Raw genomic sequence first — 16,380 nt, forward strand, 5'->3', positions numbered from 1 at the left:
TCACGAGGTGTCAATGGGATCAGGTATCAGACATCAAAGAACAAAAATCACATCATTTTGAATGAGGGGGAGTGCGGAGTGGGAACCCAATGCCCATCTGTAGGCAACTGGACATCCCCTTACATAAGGGTTGCAGGGAGGAGATGAGCCAGTCAGGGTTCAGTGTAACAACAGTGAAATATACAACTTTCCTTTAGTTCCTAAATGCTTCCTCCCCTCCCACTATCATGATCCCAGTTCTACCTTGCAAATCCAGCTAGACCAAATGATGTACACTGGTACAGATAGGAAGGAATCCAGGGCAAATAAACCCCTCAGGTCCAGTGGTGAGAGTGGATGTGGGAGGGTAGAGAGAAGGTGGGGTAAAAAGGAGGAACTGATCACAAGGATCTATATATAACCCCATCCCTGGGGGATGAACAATAGAAAAGTAGGTGAAAGGAGCCATGGGACAATGTAAGACATGGCAAAGTAATAATAATTTATAAACTATCAAGGGTTCATGAGGGAGGGGGGGGGATGAGGAACTGATACCAAGGGCTCAAGTAGAAAGAAAACGTTTTGAGAATGATGATGACAACAGGTGAACAAATGTGCTTGACACAATGGATGGATGTATTGTGATAAGAATTGTATAAGCCCCCAATAATATGACTTAAAAAAAAGTCCTGAGGATAGAAACTATAAACAAGAAAGGTGACCTTTTGTTCCAACCCTTAAAACAAACAAACAACCCCCCCCCCCAAAAAAAAAAACCTTCATGGGAGCAGAAAGCCTCGCCTTTTTCCCAGAGATTAACTAGTGGATTTAAACTTCTAGCAAGCCAATGCATGGATCCCTATGACTATGCCAGCCACCAGGGCTCCCATGGAGGGGGCGTCAATTCTGACGACACGAAGACAGAGCGACCTGCCTCACGGGTTCCCAGGGCTGTGAACGTGGACAGAAGTAGATTGTCTGATCTTCCTCCCAGGAGTCTCCAGCCACTAGCCTTTCCACTGGCAGCCAATTGCAAACTGCTAAGGGCACCTAGGGACCAGCTACACCTAAGCCTAAGGGTCTTAGGCTGTGCAGAGCTTGCTGATGGTCTGAGCTGTTCCCCTCCGTTTCCTCCACGAGTAAACCTTCAGCCCCTCTGCCCTCTGGTCAGAAAGCTGCCCCTGCCACTAACCACAGATCACTTTACCACCTCTGGAAAAAGTAGCAGCAACAGAGACACATCCATTGGCTGTTGGTTCAACCCTTCCGTACAGAGCTTCCGCTAAGTACCAGGCACTGTGCTAGGCTGGGGGTGGAAGGGTGGCTTCAGTCCAGCCCCCACCCTCCAGAAGTTCAGGACATGCTGAGGAGGGCGTGCAGCCTGGGAAGTTCGGAGATAGAGAAAGGAGGGAGTGAGGGGGGCATCCCAAGAAAATTTCACTCAAGCCAGTTTGGGTTTTGATAAATTATTTTATTAAGGGGCTCTTACAGCCCTTGTAACAATCTATTGTATCAAGCACAGTTGTACATATGTTGCCATCATTATTTTCAAAACATTTTCTTTCTGCTTGAGCCCTTGGTATCAGCTCCTCTCCCCCCCACCCTCCGGAACCCTTGATAAATCATTATTATTTTTATATGTTACACCGTCCAGTCTCCCTTCACCCACATTTCTGTTTTTGTCCCCCTGGGTGGGGGCAGGTATATGTCCATCATTGGGATCGGTTCCCCTTTTCAACCCCCCCCTTCCCCCGACCCTTGTGGTATTGCTACTCCTGTTACTGTTCCTGGGGTGTTCATCTGTCTTGGGTTCCGTGTGTCCAGAGCTCGTATCTGTACCAGTGTACATGCTCCAGATTTGTAAGGTAGCACTGGGGTGATGATAGTGGGGGGTGGGCGACAAAGCATTAAGCCACTCGAGTGTTATATGTTTCGTCGGTGCTACACTGCACCCTGCAAACCAGTCTTGTAGGGAAAGGGAAGGCTTCCTGAGGAAGGGACAACCGCAGTGACATCAGAAAGGTGAGTGGAAGTCAGCGAGGTGCTGAGGACACGGGGAGGAAGGTTAGGAGGCAGCAGTGCTCCAGGCCGGTGCCAGGGCATGGGGGCCAGAGAACGCTGAGCCTGGCAGCTTCTCTTTGCAGCAGGGCTGAGATGAAGCTGAAGGAGTCTGTAGGGATGGGAGCCCTCCGAGGTCAGAGAACATAAGAACAGGGAACGTTTGTCCCAAGGGCGATGGGGGCCCCAGAAGAATCCTAGTAGTAGGAAGTGCCACGAGGTTCAGGCTGGACAGCCTCGTGCTAGTGGAGGCTTTGAGGCACAGAGAGAAGCGGAAGGTGCAGTGTGCGCCCCTAGGAAGCTGGTGGTGTCGATGCAGCCCCATGCACACCCAGGCAGGACAGGAACTCACATGATGAAGTGCCCGCTGGTGGCGCAGCCTCTCGCTGCTCCCCGAAGGGACCAAGATTGGAGCCCACAGGAAGAAAGATGAGGTGTCTCCTGTTTCTGTCTAGGTTCACAGGCTCAGAAACCCCACAGGGCAGTTCTACTCTGTCCTGTAGAATCGCGATGAGTCAGAATCAACTTAGAGGCCCAGATGTTGTGGCGTGTGGATGTCCTGTGGCATGGAGCCTTGCCGGGCTGCTGAATTGGTTGTAAGAAATTCAACGAGATTCTGTGACTGATGGACCTCACAGGGATAGATACATGGATGAAGAGCTACCTACCAATCAGGTCAACTGGGAGAGTGCCAGGGAATTGCAGATTTGCCTGTGCCCCTTATATGCCCCTCCCCAATCCGCAGCCAATTTAAAGGGAACAGGAAAGAGGTAGACTCCCTTCTCTGACCCTGAGGATGCAGGACACCTGGGATGGCGCTTCCCAAGGAATGCTACAAAGTGGGTTTCCCCGGCTCTGCCCCTTGCTGCTCCACCTCTCACCCCTCTCTCTTCCCCCAACGGACCAACGGTTCCTTGCTGGAATGACGCCCATGACTTTGCATGTCAGAGGCCCAACTCCATCCTCTGTGGCCTTGGTTTGGCTCAGTGCCAGGCGTCCTGGTGGAGGCGCCCCTCCACCATCCCTCCTTCAGGGGATCACTGCAGAAGAGGGCTCACACACCCTCTCCCTGTTTGCTTAATATGCTCTCTGTGCAAGGCCACCCCCTTTTATTTCCTCTGACTTGCTATACCCTGTAAAGAGAAAGATGGTCATTTCGCCCTGAGCCAGGCCTCCCTGGCAGACCCGCTCCTTGGCTCTCCCATTCTTAGGGCCATCTTCTCAGTACAGGTCCTGATGTCCAGTCCCTGGGTTTTCTGTAGCTCACCGTTGCCGCCGCCCCTCCAAAAAGTCTGCTACCCACCGAAATGTTCAAGGCAAGCCCAGCTAGAAGGGCCCAAGCTAGGGAGCTGGCGCTGAAGGATTGGAAATGAGAGCTCATCCCTGCTCCGGGGTGCCCCTCTGGTTTGGCTGAGACCTGCCTCTGAGTCTGCCCTGCCCCTGCCCTTCAGCTCTCCTTCCTCACAGGTGCCTAGGAGCAAGCCTTTCCAGCTTCATTGCTAGCCCCGCATCTCAACTTAAATGCCTCCTGGTTCAGCTGGGCTCTCTCTGTGCCTTCCTCTCAGTTCCCCGGCATCGGTCTTTCCAGACAGTCCGTGTCAGTGTCATCAGACCAGAATCGGGGTCCGGGCTTCCCTGTTCACTACTTGGGTTGCCAGACCTTGCTGTTGTTGTTGTTCCTTTCACCAGAACGCTCTGAGCCCCAGTTTCTCATCTGGGCGATCAGGATCATCCCTGTCCAGTCCAAGGAGGCGCACAAGCGAGTCTGGAGCATTTTGGACGTTGTGCAACAGTCCGTCGCAAACTGTGCCCTGCAGAGAACTCTGCCCTTGGGAGAGATGCTGAAAGGGGGCTGGGGAGAAGAAGGACGCTGTCTGAGGCCATGTTTGGAAAAGACTGAGCAAGACCAGATGAACCAAGTGCCTTCCTCTGGGACTTCCAGCCTCCCATTTGCCAGGGGTTGTGGCGTAGCGCCAAGAGCAGCATGCAAAATATAGCTTTCGCCTAAGAACCAGCTTGGGTCGTGGACTATTGAGGAACATCTTTTAGGCTGCTGGTTTCCTTGGCACTTGGGATGTGTTCATAAAACCCCCTCTACAAATCATCATGCTAATCTTTTCAAGACTCACAGACTTATTCCACCTCGAATCCTAAGTAATACTAATTAGTGCAAAAGGGTCCTCCCATCTTCTTGACATTGTATATTGGATGGGGGAGTTGGGGGCTGAGGGGACCAGGCATTGATGATCTCTTCAGTCCACGCCTCCCTCCCCCACTCCCACTCTGCCCTCTGCCCTAGGTAGCTGGCACAGTCATCTTATGTGCACAATCTCTATGCCCCTGCCCTCCTGACTCAGCTCTCTCCCTCCAAACATGCTTCCCTCCACCGTCTCTCCCAGAGCACCTGTAGCCCATTCTTCAAGCCCCAGCCCGTGTCCCGACTTCTCCTTGGAAGTGTCCCTAAACAGCGCCATGAGTTCTAGATGCGACTCCTCGCTCCCCAACTGCAGTGTACACTCCTAAAGGAAGATAGCATTGTTTACACTTCCCAATTTCCGCCAAACCCCAGGATTTGTGTGTGGATCGATGAATTGCTGTCCCCCATCCTCAGCCCCTCAGGACCCAAAAGCCATCCAGCCCTGCTTGCGGAACTTGAATTGCCAGCTGAGTGTGGGTCCTACGGGGCCTGATCGTCAGGACCCATTTGTGCCAGGTTGCATGCATTCCAAGATGCTATTTGAATAGCAGGGGCCCTGCCTGTAAGGACCTCTTGTTCTAGACCAGCGGTTCTCAACCTGTGGGTCGCAACCCCTTTGAGGGTCCAATGACCCTTTTACAGGGGTCACTCGATTCATCACAGTAGCAAAATGACAGTGCTGAAGTAGCGACGAAAACAATATTTTGGTTGGGGGGGGGGAGTCACCACCACATGAGGAACTGTACGAAAGGGCCTCAGCATCAGGAAGGTTGAGAACCACTGTTCTAGAGGAAACCAACCTCAGGTACACGATTACAGGTCAGTGTGTCTATGTGTGAAGCAAGGATGGGGTTCCTGGTGACACCGTGTGAGGAACAAGGAAGGTGGGCTGCACCCTCCTCACCGTCCTTCCTACGTAGAGCCAGGAAGGTGTACAGGGTCGACCCACCGGGAAGGGATCTTTGAGTGGCACCAATGGGGAATGCACTTGGCTACTAACTTAGAGGACAGCGGTCCCCCAAGAGCAGCTCCGAAGATGGGCCTGCTGGTCTACTTCCCCCAAACCAGCCATTGTAAAGCAGCCCCTGGCACATACGGGGTGGTCAAGAGTCAGGACCAGCTTCAAGGCAACTGATTCACCTCCAGGGAAGGAGACCCCATGAGAGGGGGCTCAAGTTTGCTCCCTGGGCCTCCGGCCGGGAAGCCTCCGTGAAGCCAGAGGGTTCTGGCAGGTGCAGGTCCAGGAAGGGGAGGTGTGAAAGGGGAGCTTTGCGTCCCACTCTCACCAAAACACGCACACAACGCCCTCGCTCCCACACACTGTCTGTGGGCAGTCCACTTCCCTGCTTTTCCATCACCCGCTCACCTTGACTCATCCTTCCGCTCCATCACCTCCTGGTCCTGGGGGCCATCCACCCATCGTGAGCTCCGTGGAACAGCCCCGTCTGCCCCACTAGCTAAGGGACCTGCTGTGGCGTGAGGTTTGATCGGCCCCCTGTACATGCCCTGGGGGGGGCCTGGAGGAGGAGGTCAGCCTCGAGTGAGCGCTTTCTCTTTTCTCCCCACAGAAAACCAAGAGAGACGTCAATAACTTCGATCAAGACTTTACCCGGGAAGAGCCGGTACTCACGCTGGTGGACGAGGCCATTGTGAAGCAGATCAACCAGGAGGAATTCAAAGGCTTCTCCTACTTTGGTGAAGACCTGGTGCCCTGAGCGGCTGCTCTGCATGGGGGTTCTCGATGCTGCAAGAAGGGGTGCCGAGAAGAGGCCTGCTTTCCAGAAGCTCAGAAGGTCATGAACTACTTCTCCTGCCAGAGTCCCAACCCCATTTATGCTTTCTATTTATTGCACCCCTTACCTCGGCCAGCCCCTCTCCCCTGCCCCTGTCCCCCTTCCATCTGGTGACCGGAAGCACTCTCAGACTCTGCTAGTGGTGCAGAACCACGCTGGCACAGCCGTGTTTGCGCTGTTAGCAACTGGCCGGAGGCCACCTGGCCGCGAAGCAGCCCGCCCTTGCAGCAGAGAGCAGGGAAACAAGCAGGAAGGCTCTGGATCAGCTATTGGACAGAGAGGCCCTGCTGCCCTCGCGTCTCTTCCCCCCGTCTCCGGCCTGCCCTTCCGTCCAGAACCACGGGCTGGCCTTCTCTCGCAAGGGGCTAGGCGCCTTCCAGACGTACCCTCTCGGAGGGAGACTGGGAGGGGCCCAGCCGGCAGTTGACTCGGTTTGCTACGGAATGCCTAATTCTTGCTCGCTTTGGCGTTAGGTTTGGGCCATGCCAAAGTCTTGTCCGTGTGCGTCTTGCGGAAGAAATGACTCTTTGTGGACAAACAAATTGGGCCCGAAACTCCCTTACGCGTGAAAGGTACAGGACAAGATGCGCCCTCCTAGTTGGCCAAATGATAGCAATTCCAGCGAGGGCAGGTGGCTCTGCAAGGACTGAGCGATGGTGAGAACCCAGGGGTCACAGGTGCATGCCATCAGTGCTTGAGTGGCGAGGGGTCCATCCACCCACCCCCGGCCCTCGCCCAGGTGGCTCTACCTGGACAGCAAGACCTCCCACCACCGCCAGGAGGGCCAGACGCCAGGGTTCTAGCAAAACTCGGCTCCCAGCCCCGCTTTCCGGTTCCACCCAGAGTCCCCAGCCGAAGCTCCTCTTATTTATTTTGTGCAGCGACGTGTCCTCTTTCGCGAACTTCTTCAAAAATGGCAGCGCTCCTGTGCCGTGCTTTCTGTTGCGCTCCGTTTCGCTTGGGCAGTTTCAGTGTGTCGAGTCCAGTATGAAATCTCTGCTTTCGGAACAAGCAGTGAGCCTAGCCCCGGGTCACGCGCAGAGGGTGGCAGGCGATCTGTGGGAACGCCCAGGGTGCGGAACAGGGCGACAGGAAATGGTAGCTCCTGTGGACCCCGGTTCGCGTGTTACCTCCTGCAGCTAAGCTAGCAGGGCTACGTTCTGTGATGCCCCAGGGCTCCCTGTGGCTTTGCGTCTATGTGTCCCGCAGGTCGCAGATGACCCGTCCGACTGAACTGATCTAACGGGAAGTAGAGTCCAGTCCCACTGTTGCACGTGGATTTCCCAGCTGCCCCTGCATAGATCCCCTCGTGAGTGGCAAAGGGGCAGTAGCGAAGCTTTTTGCCTTTTGTACATTTGAGACTTTTTTTTTGTATATAGTGTTTGCTGCAAGGCCTGTGGAATTAATTCAGTGACTATAGAGGTATCAACTGCTGCATGTTCAGGCATATTATAAAACTTTTCGTCTATGAAAGAATAATTATAACTTTGTCCAGGTGCAATACTCTGTAAGTATATTGGTTCAAGTTACTGAGAGATAAGATGTGTTTCTTTTCTTTCTTTTTTGTTTTTTTTGGGGGGCATGGGGTATTCCTTTGTATTGTTTTGTTTGGGTTTATTTTTAAAAGATGTAAACATATATTAAGCTATATGAAATCTCGCATCTAGTTCCCCTGTGGTCTCTTAGGACCCGATAGAGCTGGGGAAGTAAAAAAAGAAAGAAAGAAATGTTTTCGGGGATGGTTTCCAAGCATGGACAATGGTGGTCTCAAGCCCGGGAGAGTGTGCGCCCCCATCCTTACAGCTGGCTGGTCAGATCCCTTGTACCAACGTTGACCTTCAGTTCTCATTTTGTTTTTTGAAAACTCAGGTGTAACTATTATGTATTCTTAGGGTAATTTCAAATCGTGAATATTATGCTATACCAATCCGTGTGTTGGGCGTACCACTGAAGTCATGACGAACATGGGATTCACTTACTGTCTTCAGCCACTTGACCTGAGGGGGAGACGCTGCCTTCTGGGGGTTGAGTACACGCACAGACACGTATCACGGTGGCATCATCTCATTTTTTTAGGAAGACATGACAATGCTGTCCATCATTCTCATGCGTCAGTCACTGCTGTCTCCGCCTCGCTTCCGATCCCCTCACCATTAGCAACGCTGGACTGCCAGGCAAGACCTCACTGCAGTGCAAGGGGCCTTGTCCGGCAGGACCTGGCGGGGTTTGCGTGCCAGTGGCGGTTAGGCCCTTCCTACTGGAAAACTGGCATTTTTCCTGGGAAAGCAAATAGCACATTCTACCCCAGTTGCTCCAAGCAGGCCTTCTGTGGTTAGCCTGCCCTACCCTACCCCACCCCACCCCCACCTCCCAGGGGCCTGTCAGCACCCAGCGGGAGAGGGACTCCCAGGATGCCTGCGGTGTGTTCCTCACACAGGTAGATTGCAATCCGGTGTGGGGTTCCCAGACAATGTCTCATCTGTTCCTGAGTACTTGTGGCTTCATCTAGCTTCCCAAGAGTTTGGAAAAGGACACACTGTTACATTTCTGTTGATGCTCTCTCACCCCTTCTGTGCTCCCCTGCACTGCCTCCCGCCTCCCTAACTCTCTCTTAAAGGGGAAAAAAAACGGAGTGCAGAATTCTGCCAAACGATGTGAAGGATAGCTGTTTGCCGGTGTTTTCTCATGATGGGCTTTCTGAAGTGAAAACAATTTTTTCTCCTAACGCGGAGGGGGGAAAAAAGGCATTCTTGCTTATAATATAAATAAAGAAGGCTAAAAAATTACCTCTTTTTAAATTATGTGCAAAATAATTCTGGCTAACTATAAATTGTATTCAACTTTGGGGTTTTTGGTTTTGGGGGTGGGTTTTTTCGTTTTGTTTTGTTTTGTGGTATTGTGATGCTTACTTTGTACCTATTTCCCCCTCCCCCCTTCTGGATGTAATTTGAATCTCTTGCCATTTGTTAGTGTTATTTCATCGTACACATTATTGTGCCAAATGTACTGTATTCAAAAGGATGTGAATGTGTATTGTTTCAGAACCTAATAAAAGCAATGATGTTCGATCTTATTTCCCAATCTGGTGAGCATTCTTAGCTCCTTTCCTGGGTGGCTGAGTGGGGTGCGGGAAGCTTTTGTGTAAGTTTCAGTCTCCACACTTTCTAGGGCTGCATCTCACCTGGCAGGTTCTCTTTGGGAGAAACTCAAAGGATGCAAACGGCCACCTCTGCAGACTCTCCTTGTCCCCGGGCTTCTGGGAGCCTCCAACCACAGGGAAAAGTGGTGCTGAGTGCTGCTAACTGCAAGGTCGGTGGTTCCAACCGACCAGCCTCGTTGCGGGAGAAAGATGAAGTTGAGTGTTTCAAATCCACTCAGCACCCGTGGATCTGGGGATTTTGTGGTTGGTTTGGGTTTATGGGGTGTCAGTTGAAGAAGACAACCGAGTGGGGTAACCAGGTTCACTCAGCTACTAGCGGAACGGTTGGGATGCTAACCCAACTGTGGAAGCAAGTCTACCCACCTGCTTCCAGTAACATCAACATCGCAGCCAAGAGCCCCCCCAGGGAGCCCCACTTTTCTAACATGGAGGTCGGGGCACACACTTTGGTCTCTCTCAAGAGGGAGGCTCTGGGCCAACTTGTGGCCCCAGCCCATTGGCAGTTCCCAGGACCTGCTGCTCAGAACACGGGGCCTGTGGGGGCCAAGGTGCCTGTCCTGGACTGAGACCCCTCCGTGCTGGCCTGCTGCACAAGGGCCTCGTTGCGCTGTGCCACCTCACTGGCCCCGCCAGCGTCTGCGGCCACCAAGGGAACTCTGGGTTCTCCAGGGCCCTTTCTCCCTCTGGTCTCCCTCCCACCACCCCTTCCAGACTCCCCTGCCTCTGGGATCTGCTCTTAGTTCGTCGACACAGACGTGTTAAGGATGGCGTGTGCTCCTGCACATGCCAGGGATGCCAGTGAGCCAACTCTCTGTATCCCTGAAAGTTACAAAGTTGACCAAGTCTTCCCATCCATCACCCTTAGGAGAAGCAATGGCTGAACTTGACTCTCTCTCGGCCCCTTGCATCATTTCTTCATAGTGTCTTTGATGTTTCATCCTGGAAGCTTCAGTCACTCACGGCCGTCAAATGCACAGGGATCCAGTCAACAGTCTGTGGGCTCCGAGGCTCTAAGTGGGGAGCCTCTAAGCCCCACCTTTCTGACACAGAGTGGCCGGTGGTTTCAAGCTGTTGACCTTACAGGTAGCAGCCCAGGGTGTAGCCCACTATGCCCGGTACTCTCAGGTTTCCGCTCAGCCCACCTACCTCCAGACCCTTGCCCTCATGTGTCAGTCTGGGTCCGTTAGAGAAACAAAGAAACTCATATGTATAAGAGTTTTATATAAAGGGTAAGTGCACATCAAGAAAACATCCTGACCCAGTGCTGCCCAAGCCCACAAGTCCAACATCAGCCCATATGTCTAACACCAATCCACAAAGTCCTCCTCCATCTCACAAAACACACACAATGACGCCAACTGCAGGAGGAAAGCTGAATCAGTGAACCTGTAAGCATCTCAGCGCTGGCAGGGGTCTCTACATGGCTGCTCCAGCACCCAGGGCTGCATCGGGGTAGGCCCATGTGGCTTCTTCTCAGGGATGTCTTGCAGGAAGTGAGTCTTGCTAGCTGAAGCAGAGAACTGGCAAAGGCAGCTGCACCCTGGTCTGGCCATCAGAGAGCAAGAGACCCAAGAATCCGAAAGGCAAGGCTCACCGAGCCATGTATTGCTCTGCCCTTCAATTAACCCCACACGTGTTTATCGGCCAGGTTGGCACAATAAACTTTATCTCACCCACCCAAAGACCCACTGCCACCGAGTCAGTCTGGACGCACGGCAACCCTGTAGGACCTGGTAGTAGTGCTGCTATGGCTTTCTGAAGCTGTAAATCTATGGGAGCAGAAAACCTCGTCTTTCTCTCTTGGAGCCACTGGTGGTTTCAAACTGCCGACCTTGTGGTTACAGCCCTCCTCATTACCGCAGTGTCTGTTATTGCTCTTCTGCAAGGGACACCCCCCCCCCGCCCTGTCCATGATCAGACCTCAGGCTACAGAAGAGTGACTTGGTCTGCGGAGGGCCTCTCTTCCCTCCTCTGATATCTGTCATCCTCCAGGTGGTTGGCCCATCCATGTGCCCCGGGGAACCCGACACACCTTGCCCACCACCAAAGGGCCCTGTCTGGGGCAGGCAGGGAGCACGTGCAGCAAAGACAAGGTCCCTGTGGTCAGTGGGTGCAAAATAAAAAGAGACAAGCTGGTCCGTGGGAGGCAGACAAGAGAACCAAGCATCCCTGCGGACAACACCAGGAAAATCCAGAGCTGGCTGTGAGACTGGCTTTATCCAGGCAGGCTTCCAGGGGGAGGCAGTCATAAGAGGGCCCTAGAGAGTGAGGAGGAAGTAGAGAGGCAAAGGGCAGTTGGGGGCCTTCCAGGTGGCCCTTCAGTTTTTGGACAGCTTGGAAAGGTCTAGGGGCCGGAGTGGCCTCCTTTCATTTCCCAGCATGCTGTTGGCAAGGTCACAGGGACAAGCTGCATCCATTGAAAGCACTCTCATGGTTGTAGCAAATCGAATGGTGTGTCCCCAGAAGAAAGGACATGTGGGTGTCGTGGCACCTGGGAAATGGCCTGGTTCAGAAACAGGGCCAATGAAGATGTTATTAATTACATGATTGGGAGGTTGTAATCAGATCAGAATGCGGTCTTTCTAAAAGAGAAGAGGTACCAAGAGACAAAGACAAGAAGGCCATGTGGAGAAGCACCAGTCTGCCAAGCAATGCCAGGGCTTCCAGGAGCCACGAGAAGCTGTGAGGGAGGCATAAAACTGCGTAGCCCCTGCTGCCTCCTTTCAAGGGGCTCTCGTCAGTAGTTCAGGCACACCAGATAATTCATGGGATAAAGACGAGGCTGGTAGCTCCCATAAAGATTTACAGTGGCTGTTCTCAACCTGTGGATCTCGGCCCCTTTGGGGGTCAAATGACCCTTTCACAGGGGTCGCCTAAGACCGTCAGAAAACACATTTTTGGGGGGGTCACCACACATGTGGAACTGTATTAAAGGGTCGGGTCAGTAGGAAGGTTGAGGACCGCTGATCTACAGGCTCCGAAACCCTATAGAGGGTCACTATGGGTTGAAATTGATTGGATGGCAGCAGGTTCGGGTTGTTTGGAGTTTAACCTCTAGAATTGTAATCAAAATACATACTCTGTGCTTATAAATCCTCGAAGTTTTGGCGGTAATATGTGGGGCTTTGCAGTTGGGGACCCAGTCTGTGCCAAAGTCCAGCCAGCCTCTTATTCAATCAGGCACCTGGTGTTGCGTGGGGTGAGAAGTTGATCGTTTCACTGTCTCATCTCCCGCACTGGATCCTGGAAATGCTGCCTGAGAGCTGAGATTCCCCCAGAAGCAGGTTACAGTTAGGAGCATCATTGCTTCTTAGTCCTGACACACACACACTGGAGCAGCCACCCACTGCTCACTGGCTGCTGTGGGGGCCACGGAAACCTACACCACACCTGCTTCATGGTACTCTTAAATAAGGCCAACCTCACTGTCACTAAGTCGATTCTCACCCTTAGAAACGCTGTAGCACAGGGATGAACCGTCCCTGTGAGTTTCCAAGACTGTAGGTATTGATGAGAGCAGAGAGTCTCGCCTCATCTTTCTCCCTCAATGAGGTTGGTGGTTGACCTTGTGGTTGGAAGCCTGCTGACCTTGTGGTTGGAAGCCTACTGCATAATCCACTATGCCTCCAGGGTTCCTTAGCTTATTAGGAGTTGACTTTGTTTCACCATGAATTGTCTCCTTTGTGCCAGACAATATGCTCAGGTCTCACATCTATCCCGTGTCATGAATGCCCTGTGGTTCTCGCGTGCCCTCAAATCATTTTGACTCTAAGCAGCCCCATATGAAAGAGAAGGACAACTTCCCCATAGCGTTTTCTAGGCTGTAGCCTAGCACTGGACGACTACCCCTGGGTTGGGAGCTCCGTGGGAAAAGATGAGGCTGCCTGCTCTAGGACAGGGTACAGTCTCAGGAAGTCCAGGGGCCATTCTGCTCAGCCCGATTGGGGCGGTAGGAGTCAGAATCGACTCCATAGCAGTGGATTTGGGATTTAGAATCGTTTGGGTTGGTTTTTTTTCTTCCAAACAGTTTTATTGGCACATAATCCACATATCACACAATTCAATATCGCAATCATATCAAGAAGGGTGTACAATCACCACCACAATCTCGCCCCACAGTTAAATCGATTTTAAAATGAGTTGTGTAATTATCAGTTCTAGTGCCCTCTTTCCCCTCGCACATACACTGTTTGCTCCCCCAACCCCCTCCCCCTCTCTAACTCCCACCCCTCTCTAACCCCCACCCCTCTCTAACCCCCACCCCTCTCTAACTCCCCCATGAACCCTTGCAGCAGTTCTCATCTCTATGCCTCTACTCCTGTGCTTCCCACGCTGGAAAACCCAACGGAAACAATAAAGCACAAAACCAAAATAAAGTGCTAAGGATAAAATAATAATAACACAGATATAAAAATACAAATAATGAGTGAGAAAGAGAAGACCATCGTGAATATTTAAAAGGTCAGGGAGGACATTTTTGTTGTGGAGCAAGCAAGAAGTACTTGTACCTAGAACAATTCGGGTTGGGTCAAGAGGGAGTCAACTGACCAAGTATCCAGTTCCATCCAGTAGGATCACCATTACAATGGTCTCTGTCCGAGAGTAAAGCTTGACCCCCATAAGACCAGCTGCCCCACCAATAGCAACACGCCCACCAGCAAGCAGTAAAAGACAAATACACAAGCAAAAACAAGCAGCCTAACTTAGGCAGGAAAACAAAAACCCCATAGAAACAGAAAAATAAAACATTGTCAATCACCCCCCTGGGATCTCTAGCGATTGCACTTGTAACATCATTCATGTTTTCCAAGGGCACATCACTGTGGACACTGCAGGTAGGAGGAGTCTATGCCAGTACAGCTCCACCTTGAGCCGCAGCCCATGAGTGGTTGCTCCACACCGTTGAGTCTCCCATTGGGTCGAGCTCTGTTGACCCTACGCTTGGGGATTGGTGCCAGGGCAAACTTCCTGGATCAGTTCTTCCAATTCAAGTCCCTTCCCAACAGATCAGAACCTGTCCTGCTGCTGCAAGGGGGAATCTGGACTTTTCAGGGGAGCAGCACCCTGGATACCAAGGATGATCTAGAAAGGGGCCTGCTGGGCCCTTGGAATGGGAAAAGCTGAAGGAGGTCCAGGGCAACCCCCTAACTTGCAGGACCAGGTGGGAGTCCCTTTTGCCTGAGTCGGGGACCACGCTCAAGGAGCATGTGCTTTCGGAGGAAGAAATGAAGGGAGGCAAAGGGGGCTGTGAGGGTGAGCAAAGGGCTATGACTTTCTGCCGGCTGAAGCGCGTTGCTGCGCGGTTAACAAAACAGATGAATGGGCCAAGGGGAGCCCACTCAAGGCCCTGGCAGCGGCGGCGTCTGAGAAAGCAGACTGACAGGATGAGGAGTGGGAAGTGGGCCCCTCCCTCCGACCAGTTCGCTCAGCCTTGGCTTTCCTGCCAGCAGGCCAAATCAAATAAACCGGCAAAGGCCTTCCGGTGGGACCCTCATCCCACAGCACATTGGGCAGCTGGCTTGGGTGGTGGTTTTTCCGGGCGAAGAACAATGTTGTGATTATGTAATGACTGTAGCCCCCATCCTGGCGTTTGGCCCGTCCTGGGGAACTAGGTTTTCTAAGGGCACCTCCCTGGGGACATGGATGTATTCTCCGCCATCAGGGCCAGCCTCTGCCTTCCCAACAGCCAGAGAGAAGAGAGCGCATCGTTTGCTTGCTGGTTTGAGACATAGCATGTGGAGCGTCCCCATTTCATCACCAGGTGTACTAAACCTACCTCACAGGGAAGTTTCCATGACCCCTCTAAAGAGCTGAAAAGCAAGCATTTCCCTTGGAGGATTGAGGTGCACCTGGCAGGAGCCGTGGTATTTCCCGTTGCCTCCGATGCATTTGGACATTGGACAGTGATTAAGGAAGACTGACTCGATGCCTTTGAAAGACGGGGCTAGACCAGAATGGTCAAGGTACCATGGACTGGACCAAAGAACCAAAGGAACAAGCATAGCTCCTTAGAGACAGGCTGGTAAGACTTCCTCTCACGGACTTTGGGCATGTTGTCAGGAGAGCCCAGTCCCTGGTGAAGGACATCGTGCTTGGTAAAGTAGAGGGGCAGGGGCAGTGAAAAAAATAAAAAAAGGGCCCTTGCCAAGATGGATTGGCACAGTGGCCGCAACCATGAGATCAAAGAAAAGAACGATGATGGTGCTGGTGTAACGCAGGGACGTAGCTTTCTGTTGTGTGTAGGATCGCCCGGAGTTGGGACCGACTCAGTGACACTAGCACAATCAGGTTGTCCAGTTCTGGTGGCTGAGCTATTTCTGTGATGCCTGAAGCTACACACTGGTATTTCAAAATCCAGCCTGGTCACCCAGAGTGACTAGGTCTCGGCAGAGCTTCCAGGGAAGATACCCTGATGATCCACTTCTTCAAATCAGCCAAGGAAAAACAACTCTCTGACTTGCAGTGGGATCTTGTCCCATATCATGCTGGAAGGTGAAGCCCCTGGGTGACCTCTACAATGGACTCCAGCCTACCAAAGACTGTGAATGAAGATGGTAGGGGACCCCAAACCAAGAGCCCACTGCCATCCAGCCGGTTTTGATACATAGCAACCCCATAAAATGGCGTGGAACTAATCCACAGAGCTTCTGAGACCGTCAATCTTTCCCAGAAAAGCCAGCTCCATCTTTCTCACATGGATCAGCTAGTGGGTTTGAACTGCCTACCTGTGGTTAAGCATCCAATGGACAACCCACAAGGCCACTGGGCACCTGAGGTCCAGGACCAGGCACTACTGGGTCCTGCTGTACACTGGGCAGTCTTGAGTGGAGGCAGACTGAAGGGCATCTCACAATAGCAGCTTCATTGCCACATTGTCCTGAGAGAAAACGTGGGAGACCAAGGAGGAGGAAAAGGAGGAAAGACGGAGCAAGAGAGTTAACGGAGCAGACGAACGAACGCAGACGATGGGTCCTGCTGGGGTGAGCTGCAGGTAGTCACCTGGCCGCCGGCTGTGAAGTGCTCGCTGTGTTTGACACTGCGCCTTGACATGCTCGGCTGCTCTAAGGGACGATGCAAGCACATCTTAGGATGCACTGTGCCTGAGAGCCACCATAGCTGCATAGAATCAGAGCCCGGACTGGGCTGCATCCCTGCCCTCCTTCACCCAAGACCCGCCCTGAATCCTAGGCCAA

General features: G+C 52.5%; 1 protein-coding gene across 2 annotated transcripts in view; it reads left to right on the forward strand.

Annotated features, from left to right (window-relative positions):
- PRKCE (protein kinase C epsilon) overlaps window positions 1-9,067 on the forward strand; it is a 564,512-nt gene extending 555,445 nt beyond the window's left edge. For both annotated transcript variants that reach the window (XM_075535339.1, XM_075535340.1), the window contains exon 15: window positions 5,803-9,067. In XM_075535339.1, coding sequence (XP_075391454.1) covers window positions 5,803-5,949 — 147 coding nt within the window. In that variant the 3' untranslated portion in view covers window positions 5,950-9,067. The remainder of the gene's footprint in view (window positions 1-5,802) is intronic.
- The last annotated feature ends 7,313 nt before the right edge of the window (window positions 9,068-16,380 follow it).

This window comes from Tenrec ecaudatus, chromosome 17 (assembly GCF_050624435.1).
Source record: "Tenrec ecaudatus isolate mTenEca1 chromosome 17, mTenEca1.hap1, whole genome shotgun sequence".
NCBI classification, from domain to species: domain Eukaryota; kingdom Metazoa; phylum Chordata; class Mammalia; order Afrosoricida; family Tenrecidae; genus Tenrec; species Tenrec ecaudatus.